General features: G+C 36.3%; 1 protein-coding gene and 1 long non-coding RNA gene across 4 annotated transcripts in view; one reads left to right on the forward strand and one right to left on the reverse strand.

Annotated features, from left to right (window-relative positions):
* Positions 1-3,309, reverse strand: part of LOC144202880 (uncharacterized) — a 49,213-nt gene extending 45,904 nt beyond the window's left edge. For 2 of the 3 annotated variants that reach the window (XR_013327573.1, XR_013327574.1), the window contains exon 1: positions 3,201-3,305. This is a non-coding gene — a long non-coding RNA (uncharacterized LOC144202880). Of the gene's footprint in view, positions 1-3,200 lie in introns of all 3 variants that reach the window. The other variant, XR_013327575.1, reaches the window with a different exon arrangement.
* Positions 3,310-4,815: 1,506 nt separating this feature from the next.
* On the forward strand, positions 4,816-9,800 carry pim1 (Pim-1 proto-oncogene, serine/threonine kinase). Its single transcript, XM_077728411.1, has 6 exons — positions 4,816-5,190; positions 5,387-5,487; positions 6,417-6,467; positions 6,563-6,929; positions 8,160-8,336; positions 8,424-9,800. Exons 1-6 carry the CDS (start codon positions 5,118-5,120, stop codon positions 8,636-8,638), a joined length of 984 nt encoding a protein of 327 aa, XP_077584537.1. The 5' UTR covers positions 4,816-5,117; the 3' UTR covers positions 8,639-9,800.
* The last annotated feature ends 1,188 nt before the right edge of the window (positions 9,801-10,988 follow it).

Raw genomic sequence — 10,988 nt, forward strand, 5'->3', positions numbered from 1 at the left:
AGGAGTAATTTTTTTTTTTAAATGCAATAAAAAGATAATAGATTTTCTTGGTGGGTAGCAAAAGAGGAATATATATGAATGAGGCTTAAATTCACCTTACATTACAATTACAATCACAATTATTGGCTTTAACACTGAAGGAATTGAAGTTAGCTTTTGTATCCTTTGATTTTTGATTTTTTGGACAGCGGCACACTGAGAAAATAGTTTCGACACCCCTGTGTTAGATTATCCGTTATATCGGGTGTCAAAGTGGTGGCCCGGGGGCCAAATGTGGCCCGCCACATCATGTTGTGTGGCCCGGGAAAGTAAATCATGAGTGCTGACTTTCTGTTTTAGGATCCAATTAAAATGAAGAGTATATATGTATATTATATTTCCTGATTTTCTCCTTTTTAAATCAATAATTGCAATTTTTAATCCATTTTTTTCTGTATTTTTAGTTCAAAAATAAATTTGTAAAATCTAAAAATATATAAAAAAAAAAAGCTAAAATAAACATTGTTTTAGATCTATAAAAAAAACTAAATATTCAGGGCTTTTAATTGCAATTTGTTTAATCCATATCTTTGTTTTTAGTTCAAAAATCATTTTGTAAAATCTAAAAATATATTAAAAAAAAAAGCTAAAACAAACATCGTTTTAGATCTATAAAAACTGAATATTCAGGGATTTTAATCTAGTTATTTTAATCCATTTATTTAAAAAAAATCTAAATATTATATCTAAAATGAAAACATGAAATCGAGTTGACATTAACGTAGCCCGCGAACCAACCCGAGTCTGACACCCCTGCGTTATATATTTAGCTCTATTTCCCTTCATTTTAATGATATGGAAAATGATCTGGTCCATTTCTATATAATTTGCCTATTGTCTTGCAACATTTCATTGGTATTAGAAAAATGTGCTCCAGGCATCCCAAAAGCAAGTATGGACATTCCAATGTTCTCGTTGTCATTCCAGTAAACAGGGAGGGGCAGTTCTCCCCTCCCCCACAGGCTAACCGAATCCCTTCTTTCAAAAAAAAATGTGAAAGCACTTGCAAGAGATATACGTTACTCTTATATTATTAAACGTACATTTTTAAAGCATAAATTCAGCATTCTTATTTCTGATGTCATATAAGGCAATATGAGAGAAAAGATATGCAACAAAAAAATCATATTTCCAACAAAACTAAAACAAAACAAAGAAAAGTGAATAGACAAGCACTACTCATGGCTGACACTTATTGTTTTTCATCATTATAATTTCTTATCATTTGCAAACAATATAGAAATGATGTTTTATGACGGATTTAAAGGTCCCTAAAGCATTTTTATTCTTCTCCCTTAGCAGCCATAATCTTGGCATATGTCAGTACACTTCAAATTAGTTACTACAGGAGGAAGAAATGAAAAAAATAACAAAAATTTAAAATAAAGGAATCCTAGATAAAACTGAATATATTATGTCGGTATGCTTCAAAATAGTTACTACAGGAGGAAGAAAAGAAAAAAAGAACTAAAATTTAAAATAAAGAAAACCAAGATAAAACTGAACATATTATCGTATTTTCACGACTATAAGGCGCACTTAAAAGTCTTAAATTTTCTCCAAAATAGATAGTGCGCCTATAATCCAGTGCGCCTAATATATGGAAAAAACAGAAAACCAAAAATGAAAAAAACACCACTGTCGGATATTAAAAAACACAAAACACGCCTGAACTGAAACAATACTGTTAAATATGCAGATGCCATCTTAGTTTACAACATCTTCCATCATATAGCTCCTCTCCCACTGCAAGATTTTATACCAAAAAATCCAAAACATCAACAATGGCTGGCTCTAGAGGTGACTGTGTAGTGAGTGCTTCATACCTGGAAGTCAATAGCAATTACCGTATTTTCACGACTATAAGGCGCACTTAAAAGTCTTAAATTTTCTCCAAAATAGACAGTGCGCCTTATAATACAGTGCGCCTTATGTATGGAAAAAATTCATTCATTGAGGGTGCACCTTATAATGCGGTGCGCCTTATAGTCGTGAAAATACGGTAACTAGAAATTAAAATCCAAAAAAACAAGATAAAACTGAATATATTATGTCAGTACACTTCAAAATAGTTACTACAGGAGGAAGAAAAGAAAAAATACCCAAATTTAAAATAAAGAAAACCAAGATAAAACTAAATATTTGACCGATTCCGTTCAGTCTTTTGACGAATACCTCCGACTAATCCCTGTATTTTTTCCCCTTCTAATATTTGCACTTGCACATGTGTCCTTTTACCACTTGGCTTTCAAGACAAAAAAAACAAAGCTCAAACCCTGATTGGGTTGCACTAATAGCAAGAGTTCAGGGCAATATGCATGCTTTTCAAACAATAACTTTACGCGGGAAAAGGGTAAAAACCCAGTGATGGGAGGAGGAGCATAGAAAACAGTGGGTGGTGAAGGAAAGCTTTTTATCTCCAGTTTCCCACATCCTGTGAACGGCTCCAAAATGCGGCCACCCAATTAGAAAGAATGAGTGGAATGCGTCCATTCACTTCACCCCCCCCTCAGCCAACACTACCCCCCTGGCTCTTTGATGCTATAGCCAGTTACGAGGCATTGTCAAGCAACTCAAAGACTGCAGTCCTGGACTTCACTTTACACAATAAACCTTTGAGTTTAATTCAGAAACAATCAGGTTAATGGCAGGGAGTGTGAATAGCTGGAATGTAATTGATGGACTTCTACAATAGTTTATACTATGCATTACTCTTAAAAAGTAGACATGATCTATGGGATATTTTAGATGAATATTTTCTACTGAGATCTAGTTAGTGGATTTTAAAGGGTTGGTCAAAAGGTGAAAAATAAAGTGTATTCATTTAAGTATGCAACTAGAGGCCCTATTAACATTAATTTAACAATTATATCATGTGGGAAAGGATGTTTAAGAAGCATTTTTTAAGACCTACAGATCTATAACTATTGAAGTATTTCGTTTTTCCAGTTGTTTATAATATGACATTAAGTATTGAATCCAATGGTGGTCCATAGAATTTTCTAGCAGCGCCTTCTTAGTGAATCAATCCAACCCTCAAAAACTATTTTATGGCTATAAAACCTCTACTGCAGCTACAGCTGCGACACATTAAAAAAATCATCAATAATAACCTCATACAATTGAAATATTATTTAGGAATATAGCCATATTTTACTCACCAGAAATGCTTTTTAACTGTACACAATATCCAACCTCCTTTCTTCATCAGGAAAATCTGCAACCAAATCCATTTGTTTTCCTCTGGCGGCCATTTTGGGTTGAGCTTGCAAGATCTAGCTGGCTTACTCTAGCTAGCCAATCATAGTTGAATGTGATGATGTATCCCTACGCTGGTGAGAAGGCAATGACGTATCCCTACGCCGGTGAGAAGGCATTGTGGTAGTGCCAACTCGAAATCTGATTGGTTAAAGCAACAGTCTTTGTGATGCTTGTTTAATGCAGCAGAGCCTGCAGAACAGATTTTGAAGGCATTGAAGCAGATTTCTGACCCTGGCAACAAATAATGGCTGAAATGTGATTGGTTAAATGCTTCAATATGAAAACATACATCTGGAAGTAGTGCAAACAGGGGGAAAACCAATGAAATGAAGCCAACAGACAATTTGGAATTATTTAGTAACTATTGATGGACAAAATATAATATATGATTCAGATATTTCTTAGGTCAGCAGAGAAGGCCTTGAAGTTTTTTTTTCATTACAGAAGGAAACCAAATTTTTCTTTAATTATTTTCCATATTAAAGTGGAAAACAGAAAATAATGTTTAGATATTACAAAATTATTTTTGAACTAAAAACACAGAAAAAATGGATTAAAAAACAAAATTATTAATTTAAAAGGGGTAAAATCAGGAAGTACAATTCATGTGGGCCGACCATTTTAGATATAATATTTAGATATTTTTTTTATGAATGGATTAAAAGAACTGGATTAAAAACCCTGAGTATTCAGTTTTTTTTTAGATCTAAAACAATGTTTATTTTAGCTTTTTTTTAAATATATTTTTAGATTTTACCAAATGATTTTTTTAACTAAAACACACAAAAAATTAATGAAAAAAATGGATTTAAAAAATTACTATTATTGATTTAAAAGGGGGAAAATTAGGAAATATAATATACATCTATAATCTTCATTTTAATTTGATCCTAAAACAGAAAGTCGGCACTCATCATTGACTTTCCCAGGCCACACAAAATGATCCGGCGGTCCAAATTTGACCCCTGGGCCGCCACTTTGACACCAGTGGTCTAATCTATGTTGACCTGGAGGGGCATAGCAGTGAAGGATTGATAGCAGCCCACCATGTCAAAATGAACGACCACCTCAATAGCAGTAAATGAGTTCAATATGTCAGAAGCATTGCAGCAATGCGCACGTGAGTTTCTGTTTTTTGTCTGCTGGATTTCTCTTCACAATGTCGTCAGTTTCCCGCGAAGAGCAGATTAAAGGTAGGGTGGTACTGGTGGGGGGTCGGCTTTTTTGGTGTCCCCACATCCCCTCCTCCTTGTCCAACGTGAGTTCATAGCACCTAAATCAATGGCTCCACCCCGCCCCCCAAAATTTTGGCGCGTTTCGATTCCCGCCACGTCTGTGTCTGGCGGGCTGGGTTACAGAGTTCACTCTATTTTCCAGTCTGTGATTGACGTGATTTCAGAGCAAATCCTCGCTCTCTATTGGTGGATAGAAGGGAAAGGGGCGGGCACTGGGTGTGGTTGGTTACGCCCCATTACTACCGATTTAAAAAGAGCCTCCCCCCCGCCTCTTGTTACCAAAGCCGGTGTCTGAGAACCTCAGTCGTGGATCTGCGTCTGTTTATGTCGTCGTTTTGTACTCATTTGTTTACAAAACAACGTGGAAAGGCTGTGAGTTTGCGTTTTGTTTAAACGCCAACGCTGCTTTTCACCCAAGGCGACATTTTTTCCCTTCCACTTTTCAACAAGAAATCGGGTTTTCCTCCACCCGGATGAAAGGATCTTTATTGCATTTTTTTTTGGGTACGAGACTCGGGACAACTACTCCAACGGGATTATAACTAATTAATTTGTGAGAATCTGAACAAAACAAAAAAAGGAATGCTGCTGTCTAAATTGAACTCCCTGGCACACATTTCCAGCGACATGCCGGCCAAGATGCAAGTTCATCCAGGTTAGACGCCCTTCTGTTTTTTTTTTTGTGCGTCGTCATGGAGGACGAGGCGCAGTAATGGCAGCCTTCTCTCAAGGGCGATACCCCTTAAACCAATCGTGTTTTTAGTCTAGTTTTAGCCTATAAGCATTTAATAACGCTTTTGATGAGATTATTTTAGCTGATTGTAACCGTGAATGTGTTTTTTTATGCACAGCCAAGGAACCATTCGAGAAGCTGTACCAGGTCGGGGCGGTGTTGGGCAGTGGGGGCTTTGGCACCGTGTATTCCGGCACAAGGACATCAGATGGAACGCCGGTTAGTATTGTAATTTAACCCCCAACCTCTTCAACCTTTATTAAGGGCAAGTGACTAGGAATTATTGGTAATTACAATATTTGATTATATTATTTTTTTTGGTCAATGTAACTGGATTTTATAGTGTTTTATATATTTTTAAGATTCATAAATAGATAAATTCAATATCAATAAAAGCTAAAAATTTAGATTTTAATTTTTTTTTTACATTGTTTTGGTGTTCAGAATTTTTTAAATAATGTTTTATATTTTTTAGGATTTATAAATAGACAAATTCAATATCAATAAAAGCAAAAAAAATATATTTCAATTTTTTTAACCTTGTTTTAATATTCAGAATTTTAAAAAAATAATGTTTTATATATTTTATGATTAATAAACAGACAAATTCAATAGCAATAAAAGCTAAAAATAGATATTTTAATTTTTTACCCTTGTTTTGCTATTCAGCTATTTTGTATAAAAATAAAATCATAAAAATAAGAATATTATAGACTTTCCCCTTTTTTCTTTTAATGAAAAAAAGGAAATAAATAGTAAAAATACTACAAAATCAAATGATATAAATTAAAATTTCCCCCTTATTTTGCTATACAGCATTTTTTTAAATAAAATCATAAAAATAAGAATATTATAGACTGCTTTCCCTTTTTACTTCTAATAACAAAAATGAAATAAATAGTAAAAATACCACAAAATAAAATGACAACCGTCTAATAATTCCATGATGTTAACATCATGTTCCAAAACAATTAAAAAGAGAGAAAGACTGTAGTTATGATCAGCTATGACATGCTAACTCAAAATGGATGGGCAGTTACCACTGTAAATGGCAGCCAATGGGTTAAGTCACTTGCCCTATAAAGGGTTCATATACAGTGCACATTTAGGGTGAACTTTGTTATTCATTTTGATTCTGCTTGGCTCAGGTGGCTGTCAAACATGTCGCCAAGGACCGGATCTCCGAGTGGGGGGAATTGGTGAGTGATGCATATGATGCACTTTTGCTATATCTGCCTTATTTACACATTTTTTGGAGGGCAGTATGTGAATTAACATGCTTTTTTCTTCCTAGGCAAATGGTTCCCGGGTCCCAATGGAAATTGTGTTGTTAAAGAAGGTCGGGACGGGCTTCAGGAGCGTGATAAAGATGTTGGACTGGTTTGAGCGAACGGACAGCTTCATTATCGTCATGGAGAGGCCCGAAAACGTCAAGGACTTGTTCGACTTCATCACGGAGAAAGGCGCGTTGCCGGAGGAGCTGGCACGCAGCTTTTTCCGCCAGGTGCTTGAGGCTGTGCGTCACTGTCACAGCTGTGGCGTCGTGCACCGGGACATCAAGGACGAAAACATCCTCATCGACCTCCGGACCGGAGAAATCAAGCTCATCGACTTTGGTTCCGGAGCCTTGTTGAAAGACAGCATTTATACTGACTTTGATGGTGAGTTGTCAATATTGTTTGTTTTTGTTCCTTTTTTAACCCCTTAGTTGCATTTTGTTTCATTTTTAAGTCGCCAATTGAATAATTTTAGTGCAAGGGATAGGGAACCTATGGCTCGGGAGCCATATGTGGCTCTTTTGATGGCTGTATATGGCTCGGGAGCCATATGTGGCTCCTGAAATGGCTGTATATGGCTCGGGAGACATATGTGGCTCCTGAAATGGCTGTATATGGCTCGGGAGCCATATGTGGCTCTTATGATGGCTGTATATGGCTCAGAAGCCATATGTGGCTCTTTTGATGACTGTATATGGCTCTCTGCTAACCTGTGTGGTAAAATATTGGTATCACTGGTGAGAGACTTAAGTCCCAAACGAACCAATGGGAACGTCACGCTGGAATTGTGGCGCCAAAACTATCTCTAGCGCCTTTTTAATCATAAATTTTCCTCATTAAAACATAATTTTTCTTCATTAAACTCTTCTACATGCATTCTCTCATTGATACTCATTGATTAGCAACAGTGAAATAATGTTATCAAAAGAAATCATTCTTTTTTAATAATTTCAAAGTGGTGAAATTATGAATAAATACGCACATTTCCGTGTATTTTTACTTTTAAATTCGTAGTATAACTCTCAAGGAATAATGTTTCGAAAATATGAATTGTTTATGACTCTTCGTCAAAAAGGTTCCATCGTTTTAGTGGAATCTTCCTCGGCCAACTCATGCCAAATACAATGATTATACTAGCATTTTAGCGCCCCGCACTGGTCATAAAGAGTATTTTTACAACTCGAAGTTTGTAAACAAAGTCACATGGCTGCTCCACGCCCACATTACACTCTCACATGCTTGCTTCGTCACGCTCCTTGGCACCTGAGGCTAGATAACACGTGTAACAGATTAACCTAATGGACACTGAATTTTCTGAGTTGTTTATAATGGTAACGCCTAGCAAAAAAATAATAATAATAAAATAGTAAATAAATTTAGGAATGTTTTTTTTAATCAAAATTATGTTAAAGTGCACTTTTACTTGTTTTGGATAAAAAATTAAATTAGAAAATACATTTATTTTAATCAAAATTATGCTTAAATACACATTTGCTCCACCCATTTTTAGTATCAATCTTCAAATTTAACATTAAAAATCTCCCAAAAGTTCTTATCATGCTATATCTTTAAAAAAAATACTAATCTTAATGTTTTTTCTTCTTTTTTTTAAAGGTACACGAGTTTATAGTCCACCAGAATGGATCAAATACCACCGTTATCAAGGACGCTCGGCCACAGTGTGGTCATTGGGTGTATTGCTATACGACATGGTATGTGGAGACATCCCATTTGAACATGATGAAGAGATCCTACGAGGACAGGTTCTCTTTAGGAGGAGAATATCTACTGGTAAGAACCCCAAAAACCCATAAAATATCTTAATAATCCTCCCAAATCAAACCAAAACAACCTTAACACTCACCCTCTTTCCTACAGAATGCCAGCAACTGATCAAATGGTGCCTATCTTTACGCCAAGCAGATCGGCCATCTTTCGAAGACATCATCAACCACTCATGGATGCAAAACGCATCCTCCTCCCCACTCCTGGCCACGCCTCAAACAGACAAATCGAGCACAGAAATCGAATTGCGTAGCATCAGCCACGAACCCTCGGCCTTTACATCCACTTCTTTAGTGGTGGCGACATAATGCTGGACAACAACAAAAAAAACAGCACATTCAGAACCTCACTCTCCTTGTGCCTCAATTTTGATTGGACTCCCTATGACCACATGACCCAACCATCTATCTCCACTGAACTCTGATATGTGATTGTTAGTCTGTAGCAGGGCTTTAAAAAAAAACAACAGCACATGTTGCTAGGAGAGTAGTGTGAGTTATGTAACCACTCTGCTGCAGATTTCTTCTTTAAAAAAGTGCCTTATGAGACTGTTGGGGGGGGGGTATGGCCTGGAAATACTTGATTTTTTGGAATGCAAAAAAAACAACAACAAAAAAAGGCTAATGTTTTTTTGATAGTCTTTCGGTTCTTACTATGCGCAAATGCTTTATCTTATTTTACACTCGTGGGCCTAGATCAGTGAAGCCTATGCCGTTAAAGTACTACTACTACTACTACTACTTAGCACTACTATAACTTAATCTAATGCCAAGAGTAACCTGACAAAACCTCTTAGCTCTGGTGTTCAGTTTAAACTGCAAAAAAACTGGACTTACCTCACTCATTTGCTTAAAAAACAGCCTTTTTTCTTCTTCTTATTCATATCGACACAACCATAACTTAAGTGCATCTCCTTTTTGGCTTTTATTAACATTTTGAAACGAATATTTTAAAAACAGTGCCTCACATTGGTCTTGAACTTTTTGGTGGGGGCATAAATTGTAAAAAAAAAATGTATTTATTTTTTCTGTGAAAAAGATTTTTGTCTAGATTTTTATTTATTTTATTTATGAGACAAATTATGGCTGTTTGTTTATATTTCATTCCACAGTCACTGAAGGGCCCATCATTATTTAAGTGACAAAAACAAGATTATTTTTTGACCATATTTATTATGGCTTGAATTTTTTTCTTTTTTTTTAAAGGAGCAGATAAATGTGTGTTGATGTCTGTTCTGTAAATAATTTGTAAATACGTTTCCAAAGCACTTCCATGTTAGTGTATTTGAACACTGAAAGTCTACTGATGATATTCTTGGATGCAGTTTGTTTGTGTGTACGATTGCGGGAAAAAAATCATTTGGATGCAGCTTTGATTGTCTCTTTTGTTCAGCCATTCAGGTTAGAGTTGTAAATTATGTTAGAAATTATTTTTTTATACAAGTTCAATAAATATTTTTGTTACAATGTGGATGCTGGTGTCTTGTCTAAAGCATATCGTGCACTTAGAGTTGGGTAAATTATAGCTATATATATTTAAACATGGGGGGCCGGTGAATAAATGGTTAGTGCAAAAATGGGAAAACTACGGCCCGCGGGCCACATCTGGCCCACAAGGCATTTTAATCCGGCCCGCTGATGTCCAAATAATAATGGATAAAAAAAAAATTTTTTTTAAATAAATGGATTAAGGAACTGGATTAAAAGACCTGAATATTAATTTTGTATAGATCTAAAACAATGTTTATTTTAGCTTTTTTTAAATATATTTTTAGATTTTACAAAATTATTTTAGAACTAAAAACGCAGAAAAATGTATTAAAAAATGACAATTATTGATTTAAAAGGGGGAAATCAGGAAGTTTAATATACATCTATACTCTTCATTTTAATATGATCTTAAAACAGAATGATTTACTTTCCCGGGCCACACAAAATGATGCAGCGGGCCAGATTTGGCCCCTGGGCTGCCACTTTGACACATGTGATCAACGCCATTGCCTTGATCAGGGGGTGTGAAGTAACAAGGGGTGACATGTCCTCATGTGTTTAATGCCACTAACAAGATCAGGGTGTTTCTCCTACTCAAATGAAGTGATGAGAGCTTTGCATTTCATCACTCCCCATGTATGCTCCTTCAAACATCACTGCTGAGACCCCTGGTGTTGGTTGCTCAGTCGTTTGGTCGGCGGTCTTTTGGTCGCCGGACGTTTGGTCGTCGGACGTTTGGTCGTCGGACGTTTGGTCGCTGGACGTTTGGTCGCCGGTCTTTTGGTCGCCGGTCTTTTGGTCGCCGGTCTTTTGGTCGCTGGTCTTTTGGTCACTGGTATTTTGGTCCCTTTTGGTCGCCAGTCTTTTGGTCACCGGTCTTTTGGTCGCCGGTCTTTTGGTCGCCGGTGTTTTGGTCGCCGGTCTTTTGGTCGCCGGCCTTTTGGTCGCCGGTCTTTTGGTCGCCGGTCTTTTGGTCACCGGTTGAATGGTGACAGAGAGTTTAATGTTGAAACCAGCTCTCAAAATTATATTCATGAGAGTTTAATATCTAACAGAGAGAGGTTAATATCCAAGTACTGTTTAATATCTAAGTACATTTGACCGGCGACCAAACGTCCGGTCACCGGTTAAATGGTGACAGAGAGTTTAATGTTGAAACCAGCTCTCA

This window comes from Stigmatopora nigra, chromosome 1 (genome assembly GCF_051989575.1).
Source record: "Stigmatopora nigra isolate UIUO_SnigA chromosome 1, RoL_Snig_1.1, whole genome shotgun sequence".
NCBI classification, from domain to species: domain Eukaryota; kingdom Metazoa; phylum Chordata; class Actinopteri; order Syngnathiformes; family Syngnathidae; genus Stigmatopora; species Stigmatopora nigra.

Excerpts from the sequence above, each read along its gene's own strand:
- pim1 (XM_077728411.1), top strand. The coding sequence starts at position 5,118 with ATGCTGCTGTCTAAATTGAACTCCCTGGCACACATTTCCAGCGACATG. Across the intron at positions 5,191-5,386 it reads CAAGATGCAAGTTCATCCAG|CCAAGGAACCATTCGAGAAG; the intron begins GTTAGACGCCCT and ends TTTTATGCACAG. Across the intron at positions 5,488-6,416 it reads GGACATCAGATGGAACGCCG|GTGGCTGTCAAACATGTCGC; the intron begins GTTAGTATTGTA and ends TGCTTGGCTCAG.